The sequence below is a fragment of the Harpia harpyja genome, chromosome 6 (genome assembly GCF_026419915.1).
Source record: "Harpia harpyja isolate bHarHar1 chromosome 6, bHarHar1 primary haplotype, whole genome shotgun sequence".
NCBI lineage: Eukaryota > Metazoa > Chordata > Aves > Accipitriformes > Accipitridae > Harpia > Harpia harpyja.
The window spans coordinates 61,505,910-61,523,099 of record NC_068945.1 but is presented as its reverse complement, the minus strand read 5'-3'; the positions used below and the strand labels follow the sequence as shown (position 1 = coordinate 61,523,099).

Sequence of the window (17,190 nt, the reverse complement as noted above, 5' to 3'; positions counted from 1 at the left end):
CTGCAGTTAAGGTTAAAACAAAATCTCAGACTCATTAGCTTTTCCCTGGAACCACAAATCTTCTTTAGGAAGTCTCTTTAGGAAGTGTGTTTAAGGTGCATTCATATATACAATAAAACTTTCATATCTCTTTTGCATAGCACAGATTACATCATGTGTCTAGAGCCTGCTATAAATCCCGGCTGTATAATAAAATTTCTTCCTTTTCTCTCCACAAATCCTGTGGTTTCTGTCCAGCTTGTCTGTTACCAAGGTGGACTCCAGCTCAAAACACTCTCTCAGCTCTCTGCCTGAGGAATTTCAACTTTTTATCCTAACTTATTGCTACCCTTATCTTTACAGCAGACAAAAACTAAACAACACCTCTGCTGAGCAGTGGGAAAATGCTGATACTGGTCTATATGGAGGATTTGTGCTGATCTATTTCTACACTAAGACAAAAGGAAAGGGTCCAGAGAGGGGAATATTTGTTTTGGACATAGATCATAAATATCTCCTTTTTGCTTCCTACATTGTATCTGCAGCTTGCCTCTCACTTAGGTGTAGGGTGGTAGCTTGAATGTATGAATAGCTCTTGTGTATTCCCTCCTAAGCTCCTTGGTATATGTATTTATTTAATTTTGGGGAAGGCTGCAGCAAGCCTTTCCTGCCACCCCATGTAGCACCCTTCCAGCATGCAGCAGCCACTTGTGCTCCTTACCAACAAGGAGCAAGCCCAGCTAGAGCCAGGACTGACCCGAGCATCCCTCAGGACTCAGAAATGCCCATACAAAAATGACCAGTAGGATGTGGTTGGTGCAAAGAAAGTTCACTCCTACACAAAACATACCCTTGGAAGTATGCTGAAGCCCTTCACTCCACCACAATGATTTCTGTCATGTAATCTTTGGTGTTAAAGCTTGTGCAGAACCCTGAATTGGGAGGAAAGGCAGGAGGATTGATAGCCAGACTCACCCAGTGGCTCTCCGACCTCTGCCCAGTTGTTGACAGGGGTTGTTTGCTACAACACAGGCTGAGCAGATATCCTCCAAACTGTGCTGTAACCACACAGCTTCTCATGGCTGTAAGTATTATAGCAGAGTTAGGCTTGCAAGTCTGATTGATGAACTGCCTAGCAGATAGGCACTGCAAAATTTTAGCCGTCACAACTTTGAACTGTTTAGTAAACAGTCTCTGCTACAGTAGTTCTGAGCTTAAATACACCAATACTATGGCTATAACCTAGTACAATGTATAATGTGAAAGAGAAGAATAAACATGAAAATTAACCTTTCTCCTCCTTTTCCCAATAGACGGAATGTGCCAATTTTATCAGGGTTCTTCAGCCCTACAACCGAACCCATGTTTATGTCTGTGGCACGGGAGCGTTTCACCCTCTCTGTGGATACATTGAACTTGGAACTCACAAAGAGGTAATTTAATCTCCTCACTACTCTGACATGTCAAGGAATAACCCTCATCTTGTTTAGCATTCATCATAGATTGGAAAATACCATGCGAGTGTGTAAAAAATGAACTGACAGCAGCTTGCATAAGTAACAGGGTAAATGGTGGATTTTGCAGGTCAGACGGGAACTCTTGTTCTCACATTTGATATGTACATATTGCTTTTGAACAAAGCACTTTCCTCAGTAAGTCTTAATACACAAAGTTCTTCAGAATGACACTTTCATATGATTAACTAAGTGAAGAGAACATTTAACCCAGATGTCTTTCTTTCTAGTAAGTCATTTCTGCACATACTTTCTGCTTGTGTACACACACACACATGCAGAGTTCAAGATGACACTCATAGTTCTATCTTTTAATATACTTGTGCATGAGAGTAATACAGAGTTTGTAAATGGTGTCTGAGCCTGAGTCCAAGGGCTGCATCTCAGGACTTTGCATATGGTTTGCAGCCCTGTCACTAAGTAGATGTTGAGTATCTTCCATCACTAGTGGCATATTCCTGAAGGGAAGTTAGCAGCTGATTGGTCTTCATTTGCTGGTGCTAAAGAAATCTCTGTCCTAAGTGGTAAATGTTTGAGACCTAACCCCCACAACAGAAGAATTTTGGTGTTGTGTCAAGCAGCCACTTAGTACACAAGTCTCTTTTTAACTCCTATATGTATAACACCTTGGCTATATTTATAACACTGGCTCTGTTCTCAGACAGTGTTGAGATGTGACCTGTCTGGCTACTTGCTTGTGGTGCAGGCTTCCTATGCTGCTATAGAAATAGCTTTCGTTTTTCTTTGGGTCTCGGTGAAATCTAGAATATAAGAAATGAGGTCTAATGATATGTTATTAAATGTGATAACCTGAAATATGTACACATTGGAGTTATTCTGACATATGGAATCAAGGGCAGATGCTCACAGAAAAAAAAAAGGGAAAAAAAAAGAAAAAAGTTATTAATGCCTGCCCAGGCTGAGACCCATCACTGTATTCCACAGAGTCTGTAGGTTGGTTGACCAGGCCAGAGGGGCTGCCTATGTTAGAGAAAACTGATGCTGCCTGAAATCTGCACAGTGGTGTTCTTTCCCTAATAAGCCATTAATGCTCCTGGTATTGTTTGGTATATGCTGTATAATTGGGCTTATAAGGAAATAATTTTGTAGGCTTCTTTGCTTCGCTCCTTTAAATATTCCAGTTGAAGCAATTGAAATTTTAGATCCCTTGTATCATGCTGATTCCTTAGCCTGAATGATCAAATACACAGCTGAATTGAACAGAACGGCTCTCAGCAAGAGTATAAGCAAGGCTCTGGTTTACCTCTGGGTCATTAGCAAGACGCCTTATTCACTCTACCATCGCACCTTTAACAACTTCATTTGTGAAGATGCTTTTCATCAGACATTATGAAATTATGGATTTGGTCTGATTGTTCAGTCTGGCAGCCAGTCTAGACAAGGGGTCTGTCTCAATTAGATGTGACCAATTACCTTATGAGAGGAAAAGGAAGAAGAATCCCCGTATTGTATTTCCTAATCCCCTCCCTGTCTCCCAGTCCTGCCTTTCCTGCATTCCTCCTGGTCACTCAGCTGCAGTGGTAGGTTGCATAGTGTTCAGCACTACTCATGCCTCTTCCGATGGTGCATCTCTTCTACAGCCTCCTACTAAATCAACAGCTCTGAATGGCATCACGCCTATTTTCCCTTTCCTTCTTGGACCCCAAACACCCTACAGCCACCGTCCTTGCACTACCTCTCCAGATAACTGTGAGAGGCCAGGAGGGTGCTGAGGGTGGACCCATTGATGTGAATTTGACAGGCAGCTGAAAATATCTCCTCATTGCAGGAACCGAAGCCAGGAGTTCTACGTGGTCATTCAAAGCACTTCTATTGCAGATCTGTTCTTTTAGTCTTCCCCCCCCCTCTTCTTTTCCTTTCTTTTTTTTTTTTTTTTTTTTTATCTCTGAGTTTAAGAATGGATAATGGATGGTTGGTAATTAGTAACCTCTACAGGAAGCTGTGGGATGCTTGGGACAGCCAGGGCCCAAGCTAGCCTCACGGAGGCTGTGAAACCAGGCAGTGCTCTGCTGACCTTTGAAAGCTGCTGGTGGAGCTGCCCAGTGGTCTGCTGGCCAGTGCCAGGGCTGTGAAAACAGAGAGGAAAACAGTGTGGATCAGGTGACTCAAACCCACAGCAGACACTGCTTTTGAAGCCGTACAAATCCCCTGCGGGATCACACAATTAAAGGGGATTAAAGTCCTAGTCTTGCTATTGCTGAAGTCACTGCCAAAACTTCTCTTGGCTGGTGAAGAAGAGGCTTGGCCCGGTCGGTGCTGTTAGCCACAGCTCTCCAAGGGATGCTCTTTTCTTTGAAAGCTTTGTCTGAAGTGAAAGCAGGAGGTTAATTCTGTGTGAATGCCTGGTAGCGTCCATTAGTTTGTCTGGGTGAAGTCTGAAATATTTGATGTTGATCTATGAAGCCCTCGGTCCCTTGAGTCCTGCGGGACTTGCAGCCAGCCTTTTTGCATGTGATACGGCAAGGGTCCTCCCAGCAGCTCAGGACTGCACATCTTAGAAGAAAGGAGAATGGGCCATTACCATAGCATTGTCAGCAAAAGAAATTGCTTAATTTTTAATTTAGTTTTGTCCTTGCTGTGCTCTGATCCACCTCAGTAGCCTGAGAATTTGGTTTACCTTATCTGATACCCCACAGATTTGGGAAGATAACAGGGGCTGTTGTTTGATGGTTAAATTCTGCTTTGTATCAGCTAGAATTGCTGGAGGAAATGGAATTTATGTTCATAAATTGGAATTGATTTTTCTTTCTCTTAAGGAGCTTAATTATTCAATATCCTGGTCTTTTGCCTTCTGAGCCTAGAGAGTTTAGGAGCCACCTCAATGAAATAGAAAGGTTTTGTCATTTATAATCTGATGTACATTAAGGGTGAATTGAATCAATGTGTTGTGAAGTCTGATCCTATGTGGCCATCTTTGAGCATACTTAACTGTCATTTGTACTCTTCAGTCCTCTTGCAAGGCAGAGGTATAGAAACAAAGAATTAAAATCACTTCACCCTTTTTTAAGTAATTGTTTAAATCATAGAGGTGTTTTGAGTTTTTTCAAACTAGCTGCAAAAGTTATGTCCCTACAATGGAAATTAAACCCACAGTGATTTAACTCCTGAACACTGGTGGGATTTTATATATCACTGTAGGTAGGAGAGTGTGCTCACAGCACTTCTGTAGGCAATCTCCCTTCTCTAACAGCAGCAGAATTCTGAAAATCCAGTCTCTATATCTGCAAAGGCTTCACTGTACTACTCTGAGCAATTGGTTTGCCTTCAGAAGGACTCACTATGAATTTCAGGTTAAGCGTGCCTTTAGGAAACTAATGAAAAAGAACAAGTAGAAACATCCTTGTTGGCAATTCAAAACTCTAATAAAACCTCAGATTGATGCTTACAACAACTGGTTGTTGATTGTCCACTGAAAACATCAGGAATAGTTTTTAAATAATTTCTTTTCTTTATCTTCCTCTGTGCCCTTGTTCCGAGACCCAGGAATTAATCACACTGTATTTGGGAACTACAAGGAAGGATCTATTCTGATATCTCTTGTATCATTAGCCTTGTTAAAAATAACAAGAGAGAGCATATGCTGCTTTCATTTAAAAGGGGCTGAACTGTGTCTGCTGCAAACGTTATTCAGCAGTCCCTGGAGAAATTTAAGAGTCAGCCAGAATCCTTTCTGGGTCTCCTGTTGCAACACAGTCTATCAGCACTTTCTCAAATAGAAGCCAGTGCCTTTTAAGTACAATCCAGATTTTAATTTGAGTAGAAATGAACAATACATCTTTTTTATTCTGAAAATAATTGTATTTTTATAAGATTTGTGTTTCACTATAGAGTGAACAGGTTACATTAAAACAATGAGTGAAAAAAATCCAGATATAAAACAGAGACACGGACCGTAAACATCAATGCTGAGATAATAGCTGCCTGATCTACCACACCTTCACTTTGTTTGGTAGCAGAACAGTTCGTCTGAGTTTTTCTCTGCAGCCACGCCAGGATAATGAATATGTGTTTATTCTCAGGAAACGGTATTCCGGCTGGATACTCAGAACTTGGAGTCTGGAAGGTTGAAATGCCCTTTCGATCCTCAGCAGCCGTTTGCTTCAGTGATGGCAGGTAAGGACAGATCAGAGCCAGGTACTCCTCTCGGACGTGCGATGGCTTCGTATGCGAGCCCGGGGTCAGAGGCTCAGCAGATGTCATTGCTGGAGTTCCTCTGGCGTTAGTTGTGTTTCTGACGGTGGTTTGTGCTCTCGGAGCTGAGGGAGCCTTCAGCCTGCAGCCACCAAAGAGCTGGAAATGCAGCAACACGAACAGAGACATCCGAGCGGCTGAGAAGCCTCTGCCGGTTGAGCAGGAGCGTTGTCATCCTCACCCGTCATTTCTCCTTTCAGAAGACAACAAAAAACCCACACAGCCAGACAATGTTTCAAGCGCTTCTGGGCCTCTTTCTGCAATTATCAATATGTACTGCCCTTTGAAGTCTGCTGACATCCACTATTTCCATAAATACATTTTTGAGGTTTCTATTTACTCGAGTAGCCACTTCTGAAGCTGGAAGCCTAGGAACAAGATAGTGCAATCTGCCTGCTGCGTGCATCGCAGTGCTGTGTGGTCTGACATTTGGTGCCGAGGAATGTCAGCTTGACCTCTGGATTTCAAATCACTATAAGAGCTACTTTTGTCATGGTTTGGTTCATAGCTTTGGACGATTTTCATTTAACTTGTCCGTCAAACATATGAATACAAGATAAGGGTGAAGCACCATGACGTTTTCATTTACAGCCAAAGAGCAGTGGTGACAATGCTTTGAAGTATCGGTCACTCTGTGTTATAAAAAGAATATGAGTAATGTTCAGTCTTTATTCTCAGATAATAAGATAGATGATTTGTGATTCTGACCCAACAGATGGGGCAGGACTTCCTTTATTAAAAACAATAGATTAAAGCCAGTGGTTATTCTTCTCAGGGACCCCTAGTACTGTTTAATGACCGTGAAGTCTATTTTTAAAATGGGATTCTAGAAACTTTAACTTTTTTTTTTTTTTACTTTTTTTTTTACTTTTTTTTTTTTTAAATGCAATAGAACTCCATGATTTATTATAGCATTGGCTAATTTCAGTAGCACTCTAGTGCTTTGACTGCTCTATTAAATCTTGCGAAATGAAGAAGCTGCCATTTTTTAGCTAACTAAAACATGAACTTTGGTACATAAGAATTTTCAGGCTAGATAAAATTAATGATCAGGGTATTCTAGTATCCGTTCTCTCTGATTATGCCTGGTGACAAGTGCTTTGCAACAAGGTACAAGGGCACTGTAAAGCTTTACAGGCCTGACCAGAGAATGTGTTCTTGGCCTATCTTTTGATGATTGCTTTATTCCCAAAGTACTAGGAGAGCAGTACAGCTCATGGATGAGATACTGCCCTGGGACTCAGGGGAGCTCAGTTCCCGTCTATGCCACTGATGAGAGGAGTAACCTTTGGCATGTCACTTCTCTCTGTCTAGTTTTATTTATCTGCAAAATGGTGATTAAGATTACTTGTATCCTTCAGAAAGCACTTTCTAATCAGTTATACATATATGAGCTAAATCATATTTCATTATTTTTTCACTCATATATGTAGGTTAACAGAACTGAGTAATTTTCATTCTTTGTAGAAATACGTAATCTCTCTTTGAATGCTACGCAGCATTTTTCCCCAAGTAAATTCCACAGCTAAATTTGAAAAGCTAGTCTCTTTGACTGAAAATTCACCTGCTCATTATCCATCTTCTATTACAAATTATCACTCACCAAAACTGTTCTGGACATACATAACTGGAACTTGGAATGAGAGATACCAAAAGCCAAGAGAAGTGCTGAAAACGCCTTGTCAGCAGAGCCTAAGCAAGGATGGAGAATTTCTGTTAGCCCTTCAGATTTATCGATCACTGAGTGCTTGTCAGTTAGCAAACACCAATTACCCTGCCCATTCCTCATTATGACAAATACCTTTCAGAATGCACTATTGTTTCTTTACAAAGGCGACATGCTGTCTGAAAGATGTGCTTTCCAGTACTGTCATGGAAATAATACATAAGTAACAATAATAATGAGATAAAAAGAAAGCTGATGGATCGTTTTTTGCCAGATAGAGTACTTGTGGATCGTGGGTTGTGGTTTTGGCTTTTTTTTTTTCCCCGTGATCTTATTTTTTTAAGTGCATTTACATCTTTTGCAAATGAAAACACAAACATCTATGTTGAATGGTATTTATTCTGCATTCACTCTCAACAAAGGACTCCTCTCTAAAAGGTCTTGTGAAATGGTTCTACCCAGAGTATCAGAAAACCTGGAGAAGGAACTCCTGGAAGGGGATTTTTATGTATGATACAGCTTTTTATATGATTATTTTTTGTGAACATGAACCTTTTTTCTTTTTACAAACTCCAGGGATTTATTGTTGCAAGTCATTAAACAAAAACCAAACTCCTCCAACCAATAAAGCTATCTTGTTATTTTGCAGAAAAAAAAAAAGAATTGTAAAATGCACTATGTGGTAAAAAAAATTCACAGTGATACTGTTTCTTTGCTTCTTTTTAAAAAATTAGTGAGATCTGAAGGAAAACAGAAAATGTTGTGCAATTTTTAAGGTTGTGAAGTTTTGCATTGCACACAAAGCTGGCAGAAGACTAAATAATAACTGCAATTGCGGCAAGCACGCTGCATTGTATTATAGATATAGTTTCCTTGTGAGACAAATTCTGGCTGCCTTACTCAAGTAAGATGTCTCATTTATTTTAGTGGGACCACTCGCTATGTTAAAATGATCACGATTTGGGGCTGTAGCCATATTCCTACCATTAACACGTTACATAGTTGAGAAGAATTCCCATAGTGCCTAAATTCCTCTTCGTGAATGAAGTGTTGGACGGAGAACCCCTACACCAGGAAAGGGCCAAGCTGCAAAGTTCCCATAGTGAATCATCCATCATGTTTACTAGCTCAAGCCCAGGAGCAGCAAAGCCATCGGGGCTGTGGCAAGCCTGGGACACAAGAGATAGCTTGAATGGAGAGATGGTCGTGTCCTCGCCACGGCCCCCAGGTCCATGGTCAGTGCTCACGGGGCAGGATGCTCGGGTCGAATACACCTTTATACCCTTAAGAGCCCAGCACCCATTAAAGGCTGGAGAATTTACTTTTCTGAGTGCCTAAAAGATCTGAAAATTAGACTTGGACTTCTTTACTTCTCAGGCATATAATTACAAATATTACTCTCATTTAAATGTAAGTAACTTCACAGAACCCCAAATCCCATTAAAATACAAGCCAATAATACTTCAAATTAGTTCACAGGCCGATTAAACACAGGTGATGTTCACCCAACAAAACACAAATAGTTTTAATTTTGTTTACCCCACAGCTGTAGAAACCCTGTTTCTTTTTCATTTGCAGATGAGTATCTTTATGCTGGAACAGCTTCTGATTTCCTTGGCAAAGACACTGCTCTAACACGTTCTCTGGGCCCTTCTCACGACCACCATTACATCAGAACTGACATTTCTGAACATTACTGGCTTACTGGTAAGATCCCAAACATATGCTGTTGTCATTTGCATTGTCCCTGCCTCTCTGAAGTTAATAGCCCCTTTCTTATATAAATATATGTCCAGTAACTATAAATATAGATCATGGTATCTTTGGATTACGTAGGCTTTTTTTAAAAAAACTCAGTGGAACAAAAATGCACTTGAGAAAAGTCACAGAGGTGAAAATGCTAATTAAGGAAAGAGTAGGAGCATAAGACCTAATCATTCTGTCCGTCTTTGATCTATACATCTGTAGGTAGTCCTGTAATTGGAATAATATCATGACTTAAATGCTTCTATTTCCAGTCTTGTTGGAATAATTTTTTTTTTTTAAACGCTTTTTTCCGATCACTTGTTAAAAGCTGTTCCCTACAGCATGTTGAAATGACAGACTAGAAATTCCACGTTTTTAGGTAGGAGGTCTTTTTTTTTTTCTTCTTCTTTTTTGAGGGGGAAAAATACCCTTTGTTGTTGTGAGGATCATTTTAAAACCACTAAGGGCACCCTAAAATAGCTTCCCAAGCAAAACACTGCTTTTTCTTGCCCGTTAAAAAACATTCTGAGCTAGTAAACCCTCTAAAAAACTGGCTGCATTTACACCCAGCCAGTCTCAAACCACACACAGAGTAACATGGAAAACTTCACTCACAGGCTAACCCTACTCAATTAAAGCATCCCCCTTTTAGCCGTCAACTGTCTTTAAAGATGTGGCAACACTGGCCCTGATTCAGGATGCCTGTGTAACTATTATGGGTGTATTGTAAAGCCAGGGCCTGCTGACCACAGGGTTAAGTTGTCTTCCCAGCAGACAACTTCTGAAAGGGATAATTTTGCCTCTTAACTCTTTGAGACTTCAACAAGAGGAAATGTTCTTTTCTATTATTATTTTTTTTCCTACCCCTTCTCTCCCTTCTTCTAAGCTGTTGCCTTATGTTTCTGTCTAGAAGTAACTCTGTAACCTCAGGATTTCTGCTGTGAGGAGGAAAGGAGAAGCCACTTAAAGAGATTTTACCTTTCTAAATAGGAGCAGTGCTTCAGACAGATAGAAAAATCTCACATCTGACTCTGCTGACTTATCCCACTTTCATCTCCTGTGCTCAAAACCTTTCTTGTCCCACCTCTCCTATCTCCCATTTCTCATTTCTATATATCCTTTGTGCAACGTAGACAAGAAACGGGCTGTAAGTGATATCAACCAGGATGGGTCCTTCCAGCAGGGAGTTCTCTAACTGTAATTAACTGTGCAACTGAATATCCACTTTTATCACTGGCGACCTGCTGATGGTCAGAATGGAAAGATGGTTGGGGTAATTGCTTTCCTAAGGGATGCTATAATACCCTAAAAAAAAAGATTTACTGCGGTTTGGTCCTGAGGAGCATATGGTGTTATCATTAGCATAGATCCACCTTGATGAGCTTTACAGGGTTCAGTTCCCTGTCCGAAAGAACTTATAGCTTACATATCCAGTTCCAAACATATCTTTGCACTATTAATGTTTCTTCATGAGCAGTTTGAGGCAAGGGAACAGTACAAGAACACAGAATAAACTAAAGGTTTGAGAACTGTTTATGTGGTTTAGTTTGGAGGCTGAGGGGGGGGTTCTGCCTTTCTTCTTTCTTTTAGATTGATTCATGTTTTATTCTGTTTTCACTTAAAGCGTCTGTATTTGTGAAAGTTTTCTAAGGAGAATAATATATTAATATGTCTGGGATTGAAAAACAGCTTTAGTGTGCTAGACTGCAACGTGAAAATTACCCCACACTATATAAACACTGAAGACCCCACATATTCTTCAGGTTTACATTGTTTCCAGCCATATAAAAAACTACAGCCATGCCGTGTCTAAGACTTCAGATACACAATTCATGCAGTGTTATACTAAGAGGCATAGATATAAACTAAGTGCTTTTAATATTTTGAAATGGTTCTTTTAAAGTTGGAGAAAATTTTGAGAGCAACTCTAAATGATGGGATCATTTCTGCAATAAGCCATAGGGTAGCCAATATATTTCTAGTTTATTGTGTAACATTACCAATTACATACATTTGTGCTTTCAGCCAATATTGGTATAAAGAAAATATTTATTTGATTTCAGGTTTAAAACTCCCATCTCATCTAAATCCCCATCAATCTAAATCTACCACCCATTTACCAAGCATGTGTTAGACCTCCAGGAAAAGTTGTACATACTTGAGTAATTGTACAATTAGAAATAAATTATTTCCAGGCGTGACTCATGTTTTACTTAGGATAAGCATAAAATGTATAACTTGTTTTCTTCCAGAGGGCTGAGGAGGTTTTGCTATAATGCACCTTAATATTTTTAAAGTTTGGTCTTATGCTGTTTCTGGGAACAGGATTATCCTTTCCTGAGGGAAGGGAGGGAAAGACAAAGCATAAGGGAAAAATGCGTAGGATACTTTCCAGTTCCTTGCAGGGCATCTCTATCTTGACTAATTAAGACATGTCTTAATCTCAGTGACTGAATAGCAGCTCCAGAAAGGAGAAAGGGAGGAAGGCAGCTAATCTTTCCCATGACTCACGCTCACACAGGCTCATACTCCTGCACGCGGTGGCACTGAAGACAGAGGGGATGCTGCCTCTGCGAGGAGAGCATCCCATGGTGGGACACCCGAGCCCTACATGCAGGCATGCGCTAAACAGCTGCACATTCCTCCCTCCTTTATAGGAAGCTAAAGCCATAGTTGGAATGAGTGCTTCCCTGAATTGCATTCATCTTTTTTTAATTTTTTTTTTTTCCATTGCAATTTAGTCGTCTTTGCCAGGGCAAAGACTTGCAGGCAATGACTTCTTTATATCCTGTGAACTTTGGATGGGGTTCAGCTCACTTAGCTCTAAAAGGCAAAAGTTAGCATCCTGTCTGAGCTCAGTCATTTCAGTTGTCTCTGTAATTTACAGAGAGAGGTGACACTTCCAGAGGGTGACTCACCCCACCTATTGTAGGAATCTGTCTTAAAATAGGATTATTCATTGTCACTTTCTTCCTTGTGTCCCTCCCTGAGAGAGGACCTGGATGAGTATAGGTTAGGAGCTTGACTTCTAGATGGTTAAAGGTAAATGAGGTGAGCACTATCCTTTGCATTTTATCATGCCACATATTTCTGGCAGCCCAGCTACAAAGAGCTGCTGCCTCCCAGTGTTTTGGGTTGCTTTTTCATTTCTTCATACTCTGGGATTTGCTACGCATTTGCTGTCCTCTTTTTCTGAGCCTAATGAGTCTTACTTCTCTGTAGGTCTTACACACGCACATGCACGGTTGCACTGTCTAAAACTACTGCTGGCACTAGAAGGGTGTGAGAACCAGCAGGTAACCAACAGCAAACATGACCACGTCGGCAAACCCAACAGTGAAGGACTAGGTGTAACAGCTCTTCCCACTAAGCCACAAGAGCATGTTTAAAAAACACGAGCAACACCTGGATTTATTGTACCATCTATTGTCAGAGCTCATGCTGCCTTTAATCCCCTGTTTGGTTACATACAATCTAGCTATGAAATTTGTATGTGGGAAAACCTTCTATTGAAGCAACTAGGGGGGGCAACTCTGTCTATGGGAAAACAAACAGTGGTTCAAAATCGTCATCATATAATTTGTTTCCCATGCAAAGAATCCAAAAACCTAATTCACAGTTGGTTTAAACGCACTTTTCTATGTTGTATGGATGGATTACAAAAGATGAGACAAAGATCTCACTTGCGGAACATAATATGCTTTTCAGATCATGATCTCTTTCATTAAATTGTTTTCAGTCTCTTTGTCTTCATATATTTTACAGTGTATTTTTGTTTGGATTTAACTTTCGACTTCAGTGTTTTCAACTGTGATTTAAAATCATTAAATATTTGTGTTCCTTTAATTTGTTAGAGATTCTTCTAAACCTGTTCCAGGAATTGGTATTGAGACATTTGTTTTTGCATTTGGCTTGCCAAGTAAAGCAATGAAATTTAATTTACAAAAAACATATATTCAGAGTTTTGTTCTGCAAATGTGGATTAAAAAAAAATCTATGTGAAATTCAAAAGCATGCTATAGAAGTATTTCACAGGTTTTCCTGTTAAATGGCTATTTAGCTAACCGCATATTTAAGAAACCGTACTGGAAGTGTATTTATGTATTTATTCACGCTTAGAGATCTAATCTTCAAAGTAGCCTTACAGGCCCTGAGGGGTAATTGAATATTTTCTTTAGGCTCATTTTGAAATCTTAACTTAAATTTATAGAGCTTGATGCCTGCATCATTTCATTTTTCTGCTGACGCCATTCTCTAGTGTCAGAAAGGTTTAAAATGGAAGCAGTGCTGTGGCTATTTTGACCCATAAATCTACTCTTCTGTCATGAAGGTGCACATTCAGCACTTAAACACATCGCATTTTTGTTTCAAGCCTTCGACTGTGAACTTCTGAATCAAGGACCCTCTTTTTGTCCTGTGTGTACTGTAGAGTTCATGGTGAAAACTCCTTAAGGCTAATATAAAGTAACAAGCATTATAAAAAGGACAAAGGCATGAAGATACATTAAAAGCTGATAATAGTATTCCCCACATATCACCAGTGTGCTCTGTTTGCTCTACCATCTTACACCACCCTCCTTACTGCTTTCTACTGCAGCCTGCCTGCGTATGGGGGACAAAGACTGTGTATTTTATTGCTGAAAGAATGTATTTTAGAGTCAAGGGTCTCTTTGCACCGTATTTGTATAGCCACTTCTGTTTAAAGAAAAACATCATTGATCCAAGGGCCCTCAGAAGAGCTCATCTATTATAACACACTGGGGAATGTCTTAAAAATCACTTCCCCAAGTATCTGGTTTACTTGAATAAGACAGTGTTGTTGTCTACTCTGCTGCAGTCAGGGACCCCTGGAATTAGTTTAATTTCTGCTTTTAGTGCCAAATTTAAAGAAAAAAAAACCCCACCAAACCAAACCAAAACAAAAACACAAAAAAAAACCCCAACTGGTGAACAGGTAGAGCAGGACTGGAGATCATGGACGAGGGAGCCGAGGCAGACAGTGAAGGACATGTATTAAATTCTTGTCCCAATAAGCATGCCTATAAGATGTAGGCAGAGACACCCAAGCTTGCTTTGGAAGAGACCAGAAGTAATAGAATGGCTCAGCTTATCAAGGCAAGGCATGCTGTAGCATTTCTTACAAAAAGCAGTTTTAAATAACCCAAACAAACCGTTATGTTGATATAGCGAATTTGTTTTCATGCACAACAAAGAACTGTGTCCTTAAGACTAACCAGTCAGTTGTGGAGTTTGCTGTGCTAACTTGGGAATCCCAGCATGGCACTGTATTGGATTTGGTAGATATAGTCAGTAAGATTGTTACAGCACAGACATGAAGGAAACTTTGAACTTGGGAAAGCTGTCATTTATATTGAATTTTTAATCCCATGGATCAATAAAGGTTCTTTCATTCCTTTGCAAGCTATCTCTAGTAAACAGTAGTGTATTTCTGTCCTAACTGCTGCAATGTGTAATTAAATTAATTTAAATTCTACCATGTGATTTCAGAAAACCTACTTAGCTTGGTATTGGTGGCAAGAGCAGTAAGGCAGATTTTTGCAGGCAATATTTTGTACTGAGAGTTATTCTATTTTCAGACAATGATAGTGCTGCATATTTATGGAATTGATAGAAACATATATACACAAAACCATCACACTAAGAGTAAATACTTCAGAATCTGGTGGTTTTCTCTTGGAGCTAGTAAGAAATTTGCCACTACATGTCTATATTGTGATATTTTTATTTCACTGGAAGATGCAACACAAACGCAGATATTGAAGCACAAATTTAGTAGCAAGTATTAAGACTTTTATTCAGATTTTTAAAATATTTTTTTGGTAACTTCTAGGAGCGAAATTTGTTGGAACTTTTCCCATCCCAGACACCTATAACCCAGATGATGACAAAATCTACTTCTTTTTCCGAGAAATATCACAAGATAGTGGCACGTCTGACAAGACAATCCTTTCCCGAGTTGGGAGAGTTTGTAAGGTGAGGACTCTATCTTTTTATTTTATTTAAAGAAAAAAAAATGTTTGGAATGTTTGGTTTGTTTTCGCCTTCAGATGAGAAGGAAACAGTGTTTTTACCCAATGAGCCATCATAGTAATTTTTCTGAACAGAGGTTACTAAGGTTGTCTGAAATTTACTCGCCTGAAAAACAGACTTGATATTGACTGTGTACTTCCTTGGGAAAATCTAATTTGCTTATAAATTATGATCCTGTTTCTAAACGATAATGTATTGACGTTCAGATATGCAACAGTGACCTGCTTTGTTTCATAAGCTTTCAGTGAGGATTGACTTGTCGAAGTGTACACAGTGGCAAGGTACTTGGGTTTTTGTGGAAAGCGCCCAGTGAATAGAGGGATATATAAACCCATCCCTTGAGCCTAGCTCAGTACATCAGTCCTGGGCATTACTGAGAGCTGGGGTGTGCTCCCATCCTGTCCTTAGGTCTTCAGTGAATCCAGGTACCCAGGAATCACTGGTAAAAGTAAGGAAAATGGGACTTTAAAGTTGTCTTCATTTAATAAATATAAGCTTTGAGCAAATGTTTATATCTCGTGATGAACAGATATCAGCAACACCATCACAGCACTTACACAAGTAGGTACATTTCTGGGAAATTTTCTTCAGAAGCTTTCATTTACTTGCATTTTCTGGGCAATGTGACTCTGCTGGCAGTGAAAATCATCTTCTTAAGAAGCTTGAAAATTAGTAAACAAACAAAAGAGTTTGTGATTTGCAGTAAGATGTGTCTAGGAGAAGAGCACCCAGTCAGCTAATGGACACACACTGAAAAACAAAGAGTGGACACACGTGTATGAATATGTAAATCTACAACTACTCTGCAGTCCAGCCAATTCCTAACTCCAATTGAGATTTCAGTGACCACAGCCATTTCACACTTCTGTCCTTGACCTAAAGTGTTAAGAAAACAAAAAACTCATTCATAAATCAGTTCTCTAGTAGGTTTTTAGCCAGATGAAAGAATGGATAATCTTTAGTTGGGTATTTCACTGCAGTGTGATTAATGGCAGAATGGAAATGCAAACATATATGATTTGCTGCTAGACATGGCATTTGCTGATTATGAGAAAGCACTTAATGCACTAGGAGACATTGGTAGACAACATTTTCAAGCCAAGGCACATGAGAGATTATAGTAAACTAAGATATATTAGCTAGAGATCTCCAGCATCCTTTACCTAGAGAAAAAAGGAGATAAGATATCATAATAAAAGCAAATGTATCGTAAGGAAATCCTAACGACCATGCGTAATTGTACCTCAGATGAGACTGAATTTATAGAGTAATCATGTTAATGGGGAAAAAAAGTCTTGAATTTTATTTTTAATAGTCAAAGCAAAACAATGGAAACTTATAAGTATGTTGATTATTATTAATGTTAGTTTTGCACCGTCTTCTTTATTTACTGACCACTTCCTGATGGATGCAGAATTCTCCTGAAAATTCACACTCCTGGTTTTTTGTATGTTTGTCTTGATTACCTGCAAATAAAAAAAAATTATAATGCAAATTTTTATAATGAAAGTACTATTATGGGTATTTAATATAAATTAAAATATTCAAATAGACTCCTCTGTTTATGGACTAAGATCCTCTGGATCTGTGCTCTGGTATGAAACATCTGCTATGCTTAATTCTCTCTGATATGGGATCAGTGCAAGAGTTGAAAACGTAACAATTTCTACTTGCACTGTCTCATTAAGCTAAGCCTTTGCCTTCTTTCCCCAGCAAGCAGAGAATAACAGTGGATGGGAAGAGCCTAGCAACGTCTGAAATAATTTGCTTGGTGTAAACCCAGTTTTTTTCTACTAGAATTGAATTGCTTTCTACCTCACTGTGCCTTAGGGCTCTTGTACATTAATGCCAGAGACACATGCTCAAATTAGAATGGGCTTTGTTTTTAATAAGGAGGTTATTCAGTGCAGCCTATTCTTTGGCTAATTTTCAATGGCTCAACAATATGGTCTCTCACTGATCCTCCCCCTTAGGGAAAATCTTCTCTGGAAAGCATTCCCTTTTCCCAGCTACTTTCAGCCC

The 17,190-nt window shown here is 39.5% G+C and overlaps 1 protein-coding gene across 9 annotated transcripts in view; it reads left to right on the top strand.

Annotated features, from left to right (window-relative positions):
- The window catches only part of SEMA3D (semaphorin 3D), a 147,944-nt gene that overhangs the window by 77,553 nt on the left and 53,201 nt on the right, over positions 1-17,190 (top strand). For all 9 annotated transcript variants that reach the window (XM_052790051.1, XM_052790054.1, XM_052790045.1 and 6 more), the window contains exons 5-8: positions 1,293-1,412; positions 5,534-5,627; positions 8,950-9,078; positions 14,969-15,111. In XM_052790051.1, coding sequence (XP_052646011.1) covers positions 1,293-1,412; positions 5,534-5,627; positions 8,950-9,078; positions 14,969-15,111 — 486 coding nt within the window. The remainder of the gene's footprint in view (positions 1-1,292; positions 1,413-5,533; positions 5,628-8,949; positions 9,079-14,968; positions 15,112-17,190) is intronic.